The sequence below is a fragment of the Taeniopygia guttata genome, chromosome 13, assembly GCF_048771995.1.
Source record: "Taeniopygia guttata chromosome 13, bTaeGut7.mat, whole genome shotgun sequence".
Taxonomy (NCBI): domain Eukaryota; kingdom Metazoa; phylum Chordata; class Aves; order Passeriformes; family Estrildidae; genus Taeniopygia; species Taeniopygia guttata.
The window spans coordinates 7495803-7511833 of NC_133038.1; the positions used below are offsets into that span (position 1 = coordinate 7495803).

Below are 16031 nucleotides of genomic sequence, written 5' to 3' on the forward strand. Positions count from 1 at the left end.
GAGAGCAAATATTAGAAGGAATTGCTGGATGGGGGCAAACTGGCAGATCCAGGGGGTCCAGAGGGATGGCTGGGGAGAATTGCTGGGTACTGGAGAAACGAGTGGCCAAAAAAAGGGGTACTGGAAGACATGGCCACGTACTGGGGGTGGCTGCCATGGCACCGGAGGTGCAGCTGCAGGTACTGGGAGGGCCGCCACGTACCGGGGGTGACGCGGGGTGAGGGGGGCACAGCCGGGCTGCACGGGGCGGATGGCTGAATAGCGGGACAGAGCATCTCGCTACCGGAGGAGCAATTACCGGGTACCGGAGGGAACCCGCCCGGTAGCGGGGCGGAAGGCCGGGCCGGGGGCTGCCGCCCGGGGCGCGGGGCGGTCCGGGGGCGGGCACGGAGGCGGCCCCGCCCGGGAGGCCGTGCGGCGGAGGGGGAGCCAGCACCGGGCCCCCCCTGTACCGCTACGGCTCCCGCCTCCCTTCCGGCGGCGGCTCCTTCTCCGCGCCGGGGGCGGACGGGGCGCACCGGAGCCGCGCCGAGCCAGGTGGGTGCGGGAGCGGTGCGGGGCCGGGCCGGGCCCGCCGTGCCGCAGAGCCCGGGGGGGGGGCCGGGCACGGGCGCGGGGATCGGCCCGCCGAGCCTCCCGGGGCCGCCGCTTATATAACGGGGCGGCGGCCGCGGGGCGGGATGCGGGAAGGACGCGGTGCTGCGGGATGCGGGAGCCACGCGGGGGATGCGGGGCGCGGGATGCAGAGCTGAGCGCCGCGCCCCCCGGCTGCCCACCCGCGGGGCTGCGGAGGGCGGACACGCCGGTGGGCAGGGGGTGGCAGGAGAAGGGCTGAGACCCCCGGACCCTCCAGCCCCTCTGTGCCCGGCTGTCCCCTGCGGGGGGCTCCGCAGAGCGGGGCGGTGGGCACGGAGAGGATGCGACCTGACCCCGCCGTTACCCCCTGCCCGCAGTCGGGGGGCTCCATGCACCTTTCTGCCCCGGGGATCCCCGGTGCCTGCCCGGCTCTGCCCGTGCCTCCCCATCGGGGGCTTCCTTCTCCGCCCTGCTCTGCACCGCTAAGTCCAACCACTCGTGAAGCAATCCGGTCCCCTGAGATTCCATCCCTGTCCCCTCTGCACTGTCCCTACAAGGCACCTCCTAAGCCCCACACTCCAGCCCCTGTCCCCGCCGTGTCCCCAGCACCAGGGCTGCAGCACACGGGCAGGTGGCACCGTGGCACAGGCCTTGGCAGCAGGCGGTGGCAGTGCCACCCGCATGGCACGAGCGTGACCGGGCAGCGGCTGCCCGAGGCTGGCAGTGGGTGAGTCAGAGCAGAGAACAGGGCTGGCACCGCCGCTCAGAACGGGGCTCAGGGCTTCTCCCTGCCACCAGCCAGGCTCCGGAGCCAGGCTCCAGCAGCTGTGGCCAGGGCTGGTGAAGGAACCAGAGTGATTCGAGTCAAGCTGAGGTGCTGGGTTTGGCAAATCGAGGATGAGGAAGGATGGGCTGGGCTCAGGGAGCAGAGGAGTGTCCTCCCTCCCTCCCTTGTGCCTCACAGGACCCCAAGGGTTGCCAGGACAGGCTCCAGTATGGAAACAAAGGAGCTCAGTCCCCATCCAGTAGCACAGCTCACAGTGTCTGACCCTCACCCTCCTGGGGAAACTGGAGAGGCTCAGCTGAGACAAACTGGCACAGAAAAATGTCTCAAAGTCTCACTTGGCTGTGGGCCGAGTGTTTGTTTCTTCGATTGCCTTGCTTGATGACATTAGTATTGAAATGACCCTCAGCAGACAGAGCTCGGAACACCTCACAGCACTGAAGGATGATTCTGGTTCACACCTTGGCTCTTCCCTGGGTTTCTGCAGAGGCTGCTGCCAGGCAAAGCCCACCAGGCCCATATCAGGAGCCAAGAGGAGCTGTGTTGAGGCGCCCAGCCTGGTTTATGCTCTGGAGATGAGAAGTCCCAGTAGAAGTCAAGTCCTGGGGAAGAGGCGGTGATCACTGGCAGTGTGGCACACCTCCATTCCTGCCCCTGGGCGCCAATGTTGCCCTGTGGCCTGGAGCTCTGGAGGTCTGGTATGGCAGGAGAGCATGGTCACTGCAGCCCAGGCTGCTGCCTCTCCCACTGGCACCAAGCCCAAGTCCTTGGGCATCACACACTTCCCCAGCAGCCAGGGCTGGACCCAGAGGATCTTCCCCGTGGCCAGAGGATCTCTGCTCTCGCCCACAGCCTCTGTGTTCCTGGCCAGGCCTTCCCATTTGTTCTTATGCCAGCATCGTCCTCGAGTTTAAACGATCCTTCTCCCTCCCCGGTGTTTATTCTCCGGGTGTATTTATAGAGAGCAATCAGGCCTGCTCAGCCAGGGTAAACAAGCTGTGCTCCTGCGGGCTGCTCTCGCCTGAGCGCTCCTCTCGCTCGTCCCAGGAGCTTTCCCCTCTGCCTCTCCTGGTCCCACGGAGCCTTCCTGCCTGCACAGACCCACACCATCTCCCTTGTCCAGCTGTGGGCTCTCCAGGCTGTGCCTTGTCAGGAGCCACTGTCACCTTTGCTGTGTTGTTCTGCACTGCCCTGCTCCTCCTGCACACAGCCAGACCAGCAGGTCCATCCATCCCTAACTGGTTTCACCAGCCCCTCTGTGACAGTCACCAGAGGCTCAGAAATATTGCTCACCTCAGTCAAATCCCAGAGCCCCACAGTGGTGTGACCCAGACCTGCCCCAGTCTGAGGCTGGAGGGATTATGCAAGAGGTATTGAGATCTTTGGGGCTGAGGATCTCTGCTTTTTGAAGGCAAAGCAGGTCAGCTCAGGTACAGACCCCAGCTGGGGGATGCCTCTGGGGGCTGCCCGGTGTGGCATGGCACCCTGAGTCCTCTGCACCCCTGTGTCAGACCAGGACAGCACACTGCCAGCACAGGCTTTGCCCAGACATTGTCACTCTGAACCTTCCCTCTCACCTGCTGCCCAGAGAGGAAACTGCTGCCAGACCTAAGGCAGGTCCCAGGAGCATCTCCCTTAGGCAGTAAAGTGCTTTGAGATGTGTCCTGAGTTTCTCAGCCCGTGCAGCTCACTGCTCACCCTCCTCCTTCCCCAGCCTCCCCTCCTCTCAGACTCTTGGACGAGCTCAGCTATTCACGCAGGGTGCTGAGAGCTGGATGTGCCAAAGCAGAAGAGCTGTGGACTCACTAATGTCACATCTCAAGCATTAAGTTTTTCCTGGATACTGTGTCTTATGTCCAGACTGGATCAAAACATCCCTGCCAGCACCTGGGGCACTGCTGTCCCTGGAGCTGGGGGTGTTCTGGCACCATCACCCTGCTCTGCTGTTCCCTGTCCTCTGCCTTGGCTGTGGTAGGTCTGGCTGCCTGGACAGACAGACAGACTGAGCTAGTGCAGCTGCCCAGCTGAGATGCATCTTCATGGTACTGGCAGGTTCTGCCTATTGCAAAGGAGATAAAAAACCTCTTTGGTCTGGCTGAAATAAAAAATACCCTGCAGGGATGGGAGCAGCACCCCTCAGGACTCTCTGCATTCCCTCAGGTGCCTGGGCAGGGTGTTCCTGCTCTTCCCACCCTCTGGGGTTTCAGCAAATAAATCTCTGCTGATCTGCAGCCCAGGCCAGGGCCAGCAGAGCCAGTGTGCCTCTGTCCCAGCCCAGCTGTCTCCTTGGCACGGCGCTGGCTGCAAACCAGACCCCACAGGAGCACATCCCTGCAGCTCTCTGCAGCCCGTCTCACCCTGCTCCAGAGCCTTCCCACATCCCAAAGGAGGCAGTGGTTGTCCCCAGCAAAGGTCACCTTCATGCTGCTGCTGAGCCCTGTCCAGGCTGAGCTCTCAGCGCTGCATTTTCCAGCGCACCAGTCTCTGTTCTGGGGTCTCCTTGGGGGTCCCGCTGGGACCAACCTCCCCAGACCCTGTTCCCAGGGGCTGTCAGTGTCTCCTGCTCCCAGGGCTGGAATGAGGCATCCCTGCTATGTAAAGCTTTTAAAAATGCAGGCTCCATCCTCCCCAGCCCCTGCTCCTGCACAGCGTCGGTGTTTGCCTGTGTTTCCCTTGGCTCCCCTGGGTCATATATTTATCTCCAATCTGCCAAAGCCTCCCTCTTTCCCCAGGGTGGAGGAAAAGCCTTTGCGTGAAGTCAGGATGAATTTGTAACTTCCCTGGGAACCTGCTCCTCGAGTTGCAGAGGAGAAATCACACTCATGGCACATGTCACAGTGACATGAGCCACACCACAGGGACAGCCCACCCCAAAAACTGCCAGCTCAGGATGCTGGTACCCAGGTACCCTGCACAGCCCCTGCCCAGGCCAGCAACCCCTGCATCTCCCCAGGCATCACAGGGGCATTTCAAGGACATTTGAGGAAGGGATAAGATCCCCAGACAGAAGTTTCCTGAGGTCCAGCAGGAGTGGGGAGCCCAAAGCAGCATCAGGCTTCCTCTAGTTGCTGAGTCTGAGCAAGGACTCTTGTCTGGTGGCTTGTTTTAACTTGCTATTATGTTCTCCAATGAAGAAATTTATCATGTGCAAGCTAAGGAAGGCAGAGCTAATGTAAAATTTTAAAACCCTTAAAGAGTTGAGAGCCCTCTAAATTTTTAATGAAGGCATCCGAACTGCCAGGTACCTGCAGAGATGGCCAGGAGCCCTCTGCCAGCAGCAGAGTGTGTGTCCCTGATTTAGGAGAGGACCAAAGACACTGATGAGCTGCCGTGTCCTGCAGCCTGTCAGCCCCTGCACGCCCTGCTGGGCTCCCAGCTGCAGGGAGGTGGTGGCTCTGGGCAGCAGGTTGCTCCCATCCTTGGAGATGGGGATGCAGGGAGCACACAGACCCACCCAGGTGGAGGAGAGGGCAGCAAGCAGTGGTGTGCTCTGTCTGTCCCCCATCTTTGTCTATGCCACCGGGTGCTGTGGCCCCTCCAAGGCACTCATGCTGTCGCTGTCGGTGTCTCTCCAGGCCCTGCTGTCCCTGCGATGCTCAGCCACCCCCACGAGGTCCTTGTCCCCCTGCGTTAGGTGCTGAAGCAGCAGACTCCTGGTGCTGCACACACCAAGGTAGGCAGCGCTGTGGCTCTTGGGGGGCTGGGGGGCCATTTCACTCCCCATGGTATGGGGGCACAGCACAGCCATGGGATGGATGGGGAGGCCCAGAGGTACCACCTGGGGCTGCCTCAGTGGAGCTAGTCAGGTCACCCAAGATGTGGGGGGGGGGTCTCATCTTGGTGACACTTTGATTCAGGCAAGTGGCACCTGAAGCAGTTCAGGACCAGGCAGAGGCTGTGGCAGTGAGGACCAGCTCAGGCTCTTGGCAGATGCTGGGCACAGTCCCACCTGGAGACCATGGCAAGTGATGGTGACTGTGGAGGTGGCACAGGGCCAGGGTTTTTTCCTTTCTTCTCCTTTTTTTCTTTTTTCTTTTTTTTTTTTTCCATTTGAAAGCCCCCAGATGGGAAAGGTACGAGCCAAACCCCTCTGAAAGCAGCCAAGAATGAATTTTCTGGCCCAAGCCCCAGCAGCTCTTGGAGCAGCACGGTGCCTGTCCAGCGTCACACCACAGCAGAAACCCCGAGCTCAGGCAGGCTGGGGGAGGTCTCAGCTGGGGTGGGCAGCAGCCCCACACCCCATCCCAGCTGTTCCTTGGTGTGCCCACCTCCCCAGCCAGGGCAGCTCAGGCTCATCCTGCTCTCACCGAGCTGCAGCTTGGCCCGAGCCCAGGCACTCAGAAGTCCCCACAACAGTGCCATGGAGCCCCCACCATGCAGCCATCTGCTGCCATCGGGGTGTCCCTGGTGTGCCCCCTTACCCAGCTCTGTTGCCCACGCCGTGGGGCATTCTGGGCTCCCAAATCCCCCCTCTCATGGGACACAATGAGTCCTTCCCCCACAGAAGGCAGATGTTCTCCCAGAGCCAGGTTGGGAGTTTGGGTCAAGCATCCCCACTTCTCACTTCCTCCCCAGCACTGGTGGTACAGAGAGGGGTCAAAGCACCCCAGTCTCTGTCCTCAACTCAGGTGCCCCAAAGAGCCTTCAGGATCATTGCAAAAGCAACACTCTGTCAGCATGAGGCTGAACCTCAGGGGAGCAGTGCCAAAGGTCTCATTTTTTAGGGTGTTTTGGCTGGAGAGGGGACAGGTGGGGGCTGCCATTGCTCTGCTGTGATGCCCAGCCTCAAGCCAATCATGCCCTTGTCCTTCATGACTTTTTCCTGTCAGTGAAATGAGGGTGGGTATAACCACTCTGAGGCTTTCTGTGGGGAGGGGGTGTGCCCAAATCCCATGCTGACACAGAGCCAGGAGATGATCCTTGTGCATCCACCACCCACACAGCCCTGACCAGCTCAGTCCCTGGTGCCTGTCAGTGTGGCAAGGATAAAAATCCATGTGTGCACAGGGTGAGGCGCTGCAGAGGCAGCACAGGGGCTCAGGGGGCTTTTGTCTGCTTCCCAAGCAGTGCCTGGTGTGCTGTGCCCAGCTCGGCTCCGCACCGGCCCCTGCAGAGCTGCGCGGGTGTGCGTGCCTGCCATAAATATTGATGGGGTGGACTCGGTGCCAGGGTGCCCTTGTAGAGGCGATGGGGATGGAAATGCTGTACCTGCTGTGTGGGCAGGGCAGCACAGCCCAGGTGAGAGCACCAAGGTGAACGCAGTGTCTGTTCCTCAGGGAGGTGGGATCCATCCTATACAGGATGGGGGCTTGGAAGCAGCCAGGTGAGTAAGCTCACAAACCTGTTTGGGGAGCTGGCCAGACCTGCAGTGAGCTTTAATCTGGCAGCTGAGTCTGCAGTGAGCCACCACAGCCTGTCCCCACACAGCCACACCAGGATAAACAGCGAGGGGCTGCAGTGCCTCTGTTTAACAATGCACGGCACAGAGGCACCGGACACATACTGGGAGTCAGGAGCTGCGGGGATCAGGAGTCACCACTGCAGCACTCGAGTGGCAAGGTCCATCCCAGCAGGTCCCCCTGGCACCCACTGTCCATCCCAGCGTGCCCCAGCGCTCATGTGGGCTCCTTGGGGTTCTGGGTGGCTCTGAGCCTGAGGCTGGACGAGCAGAGCTCCACATCACAGGGCACAGAGCAGCGGTGGCAAAGCCAAGGTGCTCGGTCACACCATGGCTGACATCCCAGCTGCTCTTAGCTGGAGCCTGGAGCTGAGTCCCTGTCCCCTCGGGAGGTCTCGCTGGGAGATTCAGCCCCTGCATCGCTGTGTGAGCCAGATGTAAGTGTAGATAGCGATTTTGGGGAGCTCTGGAGGGCTGAGCGGCACTGGGAGCACCCCTCTCTCTCTGGTGTCCTCCTGGGACGCTGCCATGCTGGGAACAGCTGGAAGCCACGGGCTCGGTCCCCTCCCCACCCCACCCGCAGCCTCCCGGCTGGTAGGCAGGTGGGACGAGCAGGTGACGGGCAGGTGACAGGCTGGCTCCTGTGAGTGACCCCCAGGACAGCCCTCGAGCCGTGCACTGCCCTGATCCGGCCCCACCGACCATCTGCTGTGGCAGCTCCCCAAACCACGCTGCACCCCGCGGCACCGAGAGGGGCAGGGACGAGCTGGAAGTGCCCAATGCCCCCCTTGTCCAAGGAGGAGAGGGCAGGCAGGTCAGCCAGAGTGACGGGGACAGGGCTGTGGCAGCAATGCAGATGGGCAGTAATGCAGACGGACCTGTGTTGTGATGCAGGGGAGCAGCAACAGCCGCAGTGTCAGCCCAGAGCCCCTCTGGCTGCAGGGTGGGCAGCAGGATCCCCCCCCCACCAAAGCCAGCCAGCAAAGCCCAGAGGCAGGGAGACCTTCAGGGCTTGGGGTACCAGAAGTTACCCCATAAGGGTGGGTTTTGCCCGTTTGCTCTGTCCCTCTCTGGTGAGGTCAGGGGTGCCACGGTGCTGCTGGCACAGCCGGGAGCTCCGTGGTGGAGCGGGGTCAAGCCATGGCATGAGCCCACCTCCCTCCCTGCCAGCCCCAAGGCTCCTGGTGAGTGCTGAGCACATGGTGAGACCCCACTCACCCCGTGTCTGACACGGGTGTGACAACGGCTGAGTGGGTGCTGGGGTCTCTCTCACTCTGTGACTTGCTGCAGGGGCACAGTGGTGGCCCCGGCATCCCCAGGGACTGGATGTGGGTGGCTCCGAGCACCACAGACTGTCCCCGTCCCTGCCCCGCCGGGTGCCAGCCCCAAGGGACCAGAGCTGCTCTTCAGAGGCTGCAGCTGCTGCATGTTTCGTGCTGCCTCTTCCTCTTCTCCCCGCTGCTGTTTTTGTTTTGTTTAAGAGGCCGGGTTACGAATTTTAAACAGGCTCCTGAAAAACCCAATTACCTCCAGAAGACAACCTGATAAAAGCTGCCTAAGTGGCACTGTGGAAATCGCCTTGTGCAGCAGCTGAGGGAAAACCAACATAACAAAGCCTTTGGAAATGGAGTTAACCACTTTTAATCCCTCAGTGCAATGAGAAGGACCAATAATTATTTTCTGCAAAGATGTTGGGGGCGGATAAGTGAAATAACTGCCCAGGGCTAATGAGTGACAGCAGGCTAGGCTGGCAGTGCCGCAGGGATGGGTGCAGGTATTCCCTCTGCCTGGGAGCTTTGCAAGGGCCCACAGAGGCTGTGACCTTGCAGGGTCCCCATCTGGCTGTTCGGGGACAATGGGGACGATGCCAGCAGGCAGGTGCCACTCAGACATTGCTGACAGCAGATGCTGTGGCCGATGTGGTGGCACCAGCCAGCCCCATTCCCTCCCTGGGCGCCAGCGTGGAGTGGAGCACGGAACTGCTGGGGCCCTGGCACCTGTGTAACTCCACAGAGGTGACTTGCAGGGCTTGGCAGTGCTCAGAGCTTCCTCCTCCATTTGGCTGCGGTGCTGCTACCCAGCCCCTCACGCCTCTCCACATCCCTTCCCTTCCTGCCTCCCACAGCAGCTCCAGGCAGCCACCCAGCAGGTGACACTGCCCAGGATGATGCCAAGGAACAGCTGGGCAGAAAGGAGTTCCTGCACTGGGCACAAGCACCAGGAGCATCCCCCAAACACCAGCCAGAGCTAGCTCAGCTCTGGGACTGTGGGGCTCCCCTGGATCCTTCTCTGTCCCACAGCAGGGTGTGCAGGGCAGGAGGCAATGCCCAGGGCTGCTGGCTGCTCTTCCCATGGAAGGCTGGCCAGCAGGGCAGAGCAGGGTGCCCAGCAGCCCAGCAGCTGTGGCTGCACTGCCGGCACTGGCAGCTGGAGTGCTGAGGCGGGTGTCCCAGCTCACAGGAGCCTCGTGCTTCCCGCAGCAGCAGGGACGGGGGCTGCTTCGCCCACCTCCCCCTGGCCACCCCACTCCCCACGTGCTTGGGGACAGTACTCCAGGCCTCCCAAGAAAGGCAAGCCTGACTTAGCACTGGGCACTGGCACAAGGGATGTCCTGCCAGTTTGGCCCCAGCTGATACTGGGAGCAGTCCTTTCTGGCACACTGGGATCTACTGGAGGAGCATGTGCTTAATGAGCCGAGGCATCTCCAAAGATTGAAAGACTCAAGGACCCATCCCAGGAACAAAAGGAGGCGTTTGTCAGGCGCTGAGAGACGGGCTCGTTAATTCCTCCTGGCTGTCACACTTATCTGTAATGAATTTGTGCTCCGCTGTATTATTTTTAATACAATAGGAGCGGTGCCGCCCGCCCACCGCCCGGCTGCCGGGAGCGCTGACGTCAACGCCCGGAGCAGGGCTGCCGCAGGACGGACGGACGGACGGACAGACGGACGGGCCGAGCACGGGCCTGTCCTGCCGCCCACATGCCCGTCCCACCAGCTGCCAGCAGGCAGAGCGCGGCTGGGCACCAGGGCAGCAGGCTTTTTTACCTTGGAGGTGGAAAAAGGAGTTGTTGGTCAATGCCAGGCTGAGGGCTCGGGGCTGGTGGAGATGGATTGTGCCAGGGGGTGTTTTTGGGAGCAGGGAGAGCGGGTGAACAAGAGGGACAAGTCCCTGATGTGCTGTCCCCGTGCTGAGAGTTGTCCGGGGGAGCGGCCGTGCGTTGAGGCTGGAGCTGGCAGCGGGTGCGCACACGCAGATCTGTCGGTGCATCTCTGTGGAGGTGGCACTTGCGAGTCAGTTTTGGCCTCCCTGGCTGCGAGATGTCCCCCCATTCCTGCCCTACATCCAGCATCACCCCCAGCCTTCCCACAGCAGCCCCAGCAGCACTGGCAGCATCTCCACAGCCCACCCCAAGGGGCTTGTGGGGGCAGCTGCAGCCGGTCCCAGCTCCCGACAGCCTCCCACGTTTAGGGGGGGACATCCCTGAGAGGATCCCGCACCCAAACCCTCCCCAGCACCCATCTGAGCCCCCGCAGGCTGCTAGTCCAGAGCCTCACTATTAAACACCAGCTATCCCAAAGCCCGGCTCCAAGTACCGCTAATGGGATTGGCACAGGGCTCATCTTGTCTCTAAGATCCCAGAGCTGGATTAATTCGGAGGCACCGGCTGCCAGCCTGAGGAGCACACAGCGTCCCCATGCATCGGGACAAGGGTGGGAGACCCGGGGGAGTCCTGTCCCGCACTGCAGGGCAGGAACACGGCAGGGGCTGCATCTCCCTTCGGGCAGGCGCAGGGGGGCCAGGCAGGGTGGTGCACCCCATTTCCTGCCCAGGAACCCTTCGCTGAACGGGGTTCTGAGCTCCGTGGGCATCATATCCTCGATGGCACCGTAGACCCCCTCTGGCATCCCCTCTCTGGGAGCTCCGCGGGGGGAACAGCACCAAGAATCCCCAGCTAGGGCCCCCGAGCGGCAGCTCTTGGCGGCAGAGGGAGGGAGGGTGACATGATTTATCAGGGACTTTAATTAAACTCCCGCAGCCGCCCCGCATGGCTGCAGAGGAGGGCCGGGGAGCTGCGGGTCGGGGGAGTGAGTGAGGGAGCCGGGGGGGTGCGGGACTGGGGGCACCGCCGGCCGATTTTTGCCTCGTTCCGCCCGCTAATTGCCGCGGCGGTGAATCATTAACCCCGCGCAGGAGCCGCTCGCCCCGTCCCTCCGCTGCGGGAGCGCGGGGGGGTGTCCGAGGGGGCCCCGTCCGCACCCCGAGGAGCGGTGCGGGGCTCCCCGGGACGTTTCCCGGGAGTGAGGGGTCCCGCATCCCGCCGCCCCCGCGGGGGCCGGTCCGCGCGGTGCGGGGGGTGTCGCTCCGGGCGGGCCCACGCGTGCCGCCGGGGGCGGGAGGGGGCCGGGCCGCGGCGGGGCGGGGCGGGGCGGAGCGGCGGCAGCGGCGAGCGGCGGCGGAGCCGGTGAGTGCCGGTGCTGAAGGGACAGCGCCGCCGCTGCGGCACCGGGCGGCCCCGGGCGGCGGGCGGGGCCCCGCGCCGCAGACCCCGGGATGGGGCGGGGGGAGAGGGGTCCCCGCGGCACCGCGTCCCCTGCGCGACCCGAGCCCCCCGCGCGGTCCCCGCCTTCCCGGTGTCCCCGCGTTCCCCCTCCTCCCCGCTGTCCCCTGCGGCCCCGGTGCGTGTCCCCCGAGCCGGGTTCCCCCCTCGTCGTCCTTGTGCCTGCGCCCCATCCCCCCTCCCCTTCCACGGCGGCTCGCCCCCCGCATCCTGCACCCCGCTGCGGCCCCGGTGTGCCCCGCATGCTGGGTGTCCGCTACGTCCCGTGTCCCCGCTGTCCCCCTTGTCCCCCGCCTTCCCGGCGCCCCCCCGTGTCTCCTGCGTCTCTGCAGCCCCTGTGGCCCCGGTATCCCGGTGCCTGCCGGTGTTGCCCCCGTTTGCGGTGTTCCCCCTGCGCCGCCCGTGCACCTCCCGATGTCCCCCAAGTACCCCGCTATCGCAACGAGCCCCCCCACAACGCGACCCCAGTGCTCCGGTGCTCCCCGTGATCCTTGCACCTTGCCCACGGCCCCGGTGTCCCTGTGCTCTCCGGTGTTTCCCCGTCCCCGGTGCCCCCCAAACCCCCGCTGCAGTCCCAGGGCTCAGCACTGTACTGCCCGGAGGAGATCCCCACATTGTCGCGGGGTGCCCGGGGCTGGCAGCAGCAAACTTCCCGGGGTCAGAGCTCGTGCAGCGCCCCCAGCCCCAGTGGGGCTCCGGGGAGCCGGGGTGGGGATACCCGCTGGGCTGCAGCACCCACCGGGCACGTACACACACACACACACGCTGCAAACTGCACCCCCAGGCTCCGAGCACAGCCTGCAGCACCCCACTCACACGGGGCACGTGGGGGGCACGGGCACCCCCCACACACACCCTCTGCCTGTGATCCCCCGCATGCACACGCACACAGAGCACACAAGCAGCCTGCAACACCCCCACACGTACACACACGCGACACAGTCTGCAAATTTGCGTGCACAGCCCCCTGTGCAGCCTGCAAACCCACGGACCTGCACACACAACCCCCCACACTCACACCAACACATCCTGCAGCACCCCCCGAGTGTGCAAACACGCGCACACCCGCAGCACAAACACCCAGCACACAGACACAGCCCACAACCCTGCGTGCACACGCATCCGCAGAGCCCGCAGACCCCAAAACGCTCAAAGGTTGCACACAGGCTGCAAACCCGCAAATCACGCAATCTGCAGCCCCACAAACTTACCCACATGCGTGTGTGCACACACCCCGCATGCAAATACAGCCTGCAGGCACCCACAGACACACCTCTTGAGCAAACACAGCCTGCACACGGAGCTCACGCGCAGCGTGCGCAGACACGGCGCGCACCCGCCCCGTCCTGAACGGTGTCACCCACCCGCAGCATCCGCGTGGATCACACACACAGTCACAGGCTGCTCCCTGCAACCCCTGCACCCCCGAGCACTGCCGCAACCACCAACAGCCTCTTCCCCATCCCTCCGTAGAGCACTCGCGCTGCCGTAGACACACACGCGCACACACAGCGCCCCGGGTCCGGCCGTGCCACGCTGGCACCCCCAGACAAGGTCTGTCACCCCTCCCTCAAAGCAGGGACACACAGTGTATGGTGGCATGGTGGGTCCTCATCCCACCAGCCCCCAAGCAGCACACCTGGGCTCCTGGTGCCACACCAAGGGCAGTGCTGAGGTGGAACATCCCTTCCTTGGTGCCTCCCAGGTCCTGAAGGCCAGAAGGGATGTAGGGAGGGGACTGAGGGGAGCAGGCACAGTCACTCTCTGCCTGCAGACCCCAGAACCTCCCTTTGCCCATCCTGGAAGGCATTTGTGCTGAGGATGCAGAGGGTGCAAAGCACAGAGATCATTCCATCCCTCAGCCTGAGCAGCAGGGAACCTTAGCTGGTATCCCCAACCTGTCCTTCTGTGCCCGCACAGGTGGCCCAGGTCAGCAAGCCCAGAGAGCGGTGGATGAGCGCTGGGCACTGGCCTAGCCACACGCACACACCGGCACCATGGACTTCGTCATGAAGCAAGCGCTGGGCGGTGAGTGGGAGCTGTTCCCCCCTCAAGGGTCCCCTCTCCCAGAGCAATGCTGGCCCAGCACCCCAGGAGCGCAGTGGGAGGGACATGGCAAGGGGACAGTCACACAGAGAGCCACTGGCAGTGGGGAGCTGCTGCGGGAGCCCTCCAAGTTTCCCATTTCCAGTGCCGCCAGCGGCTGGCTGGGGAATCCTGCCTCTTCTGCCACGAAGTGGGATTCCCCTGCAGATCCCCTGGGTGCTGGAGAAGGAGCTGCTGGCATCTCCCCCAGCTGACACTGAACTAGGGCAGAACAGCCAGCCTGTGGCACTCCCCATCCCCACAGCCTCCCGAGCCTGCCTGCAGCCCGCTTCCACACAGGTGGCCCTGGGGATGTCCCATGTCCTCCTTGCCAGGGGCCTCCTTGCCCTCCCTGCTGCTGCAGGGGCTTTGGCAGCAGCACCAGGCTGCAGCAGCCTTGGGAACCAACCAAGGGTCTCGTTATGCGCAGGGGCCACCAAGGACATGGGGAAGATGCTGGGGGGCGAGGAGGAGAAGGACCCCGACGCGCAGAAGAAGGAGGAGGAGAGGCAGGAGGCCCTGCGCCAGCAGGAGGAGGAGCGGAAAGCCAAGCACGCCCGCATGGAAGCGGAGCGGGAGAAAGTCCGGCAGCAGATCCGTGACAAGGTGGGCACACACCTCCCCTGTGCCCGGCCCTGCCTGTGGCAGCCAGGGTGGGGCTGGGACAGGGAGCCGGCACGGCCGGGAGGAGGGTGGCCCGTGTCGGTGGTGATGGGCACGGGGCACAGCGCAGGCAGTGCCCGCTGCCTGCCCTGCTGAGAGCCTGTGTCCTCTCAGTACGGGCTGAAGAAGAAGGAGGAGAAGGAAGCAGAGGAGAAAGCTGCTCTGGAGCAGCCGTGTGAGGGCAGCCTGACGCGCCCCAAGAAGGCGATCCCGGCAGGCTGTGGGGACGAGGAAGAGGAGGAGGAGGAGAGCATCCTGGACACCGTCCTCAAGTACCTGCCCGGCCCACTGCAGGATATGTTCAAGAAGTAACAGCACCGTCAACCCTGCCATAGGGTGCTGGGGCACGGGCGCCCTCTCTCCTACAACTCCTCCATCAGTTCCCTTGGCCCCGGAGAGGGGGTCCCCACGCCCCCTCCCATCCCCTCCTGCCCTGTCCCCCAACCAGACCAAAAGCCCGCCCCGTCCCGTCCAGGCAGGGCCCCCCCACCACGCCAAAGGGGAGCAGCCCTGGCCGGACAGGGCGAACCGGGACCAAATGCACTGATGTAACCTCGCGGCAGGCTAGGCCCTACAGGTCCCCCCGGGGTGGCTCCTCGTGCCCCCTGCCCTGCCCCTTCTGTTCTCCCAGGGGACCCCAGCAGGCCTCTGCTCGCCTGCCCCCGTCCCCAACACTGCCATCCCCCTGCCCCCTCCCGCCCTGGGCCAAGCCCAAAGCACAAAGCCAGGCGCCCTGCCCGCAGCTCCCCCATCCCCGATCGTCGGGCACGGGGGTCCCCCGGGGCTGCCCGGTGTGCCCGTGCATCGGGGGGTTGGAGGGGACCCCCTCCCCGCATCTCTGGCCCCATAGTTAAAGCCATATCAGTTAGACTGCAATACTTCAGCACCGGGAGGAGCGGGCGCCGCGCTCCGCCGACCGTGTACAAAGGCACGCGCGGGGCAGGGCCCCCCTGCCCCGCTCCCCCGTCCCCGCCGCTCGCTCGTCCGTGTCTCGGCCCCGCTGGCCCCCGTTCTCGCATTGGTGTCTCTGTGCCAGGGTGTGCCCCGTCGCTCCATGCGTCCTCGTGTCCGCTGCTCAGACTCCCACCCCCGCGTCCCCACTGTCCCCGGGGTCACCCGCGGCGCCCCTCGCCGTGCTGTGGGACCCCCACGCTGCCCCCTGCAATAAAGCCAGCGCGGGGCCGAGGGCTGCCGGGCCAGTCCCGGGCTGGGAGCACCCGGCTGCCCTCACCTGACGCTGGACACATGGGTCCCCCGGCCTGGGAAGGGATCCCCGGGCAAGCGCCCCGGGATGGCCCAGGAGCCGCTGCTTGCACCCCAACGGGGGAGGCAGGGGCACACCCTCATCCCGGCCCGTCTCTTGCCACACCGTGCTCCCCCTCCCTGTGCTTCCTCAGCCACGGCCCCAGCTGCTCACCAGGGCCCTCCAGGGAGTGGCGGGCAGCTCGGGGCCCCACAGACATGCTGTGACCATCCTGCTCGAACTAGTCTTTGACGAACTAATAAAATAAAGGGATTTGTACATTGCTCCGGCCTCTTCTCATCCCTTGCTTTCCTGGGCCCCCATGGCAGCTCCCTCACCCCACCAACCTCAGGGCTGAAATCTGGCAGCTCATCACACACGGCCCCCAGCCAGGTCTCTACAGGTGCAGGAAGCAGCCACATGTGGCTCCCAGAGTCCTGCTCATTCCTGCTGCCTTCCCACTCCACAGGCATCTGTCCTCTCTGGGGTTGGGGACAAGACAAAAGGGGTGTCCCACAGACATGAGGGACACAGACATGAGGGTTTCTCTCCATTCCCCTTGACTCCAGGACTTCTCTCACTGAATGACTGGGGATACCCAAGGGTCCAAGAGCTGTTTCTGATGGGTCACAGCATTCCACCACTCCAAGAGAGGAGCGTGAGGCTGTGGGCATGGTGCACCTCATGCCCCACGCTGAGGCAAAGGCCCTGGCAGTGCCCAG

At 63.8% G+C, this 16031-nt stretch overlaps 1 protein-coding gene across 4 annotated transcripts; it reads left to right on the forward strand.

Annotated features, from left to right (window-relative positions):
* The first annotated feature begins 356 nt into the window (after positions 1-356).
* On the forward strand, positions 357-15593 carry CPLX2 (complexin 2). Of its 4 annotated transcripts, none has more exons than XM_030283596.4 (5): positions 357-537; positions 4936-5033; positions 13239-13346; positions 13834-14009; positions 14181-15593. In XM_030283596.4, the coding sequence occupies exons 3-5, from the start codon at positions 13316-13318 to the stop codon at positions 14376-14378; spliced, it is 405 nt and encodes a 134-aa protein (XP_030139456.1). In that variant the 5' UTR covers positions 357-537; positions 4936-5033; positions 13239-13315; the 3' UTR covers positions 14379-15593.
* Positions 15594-16031: the final 438 nt, after the last annotated feature.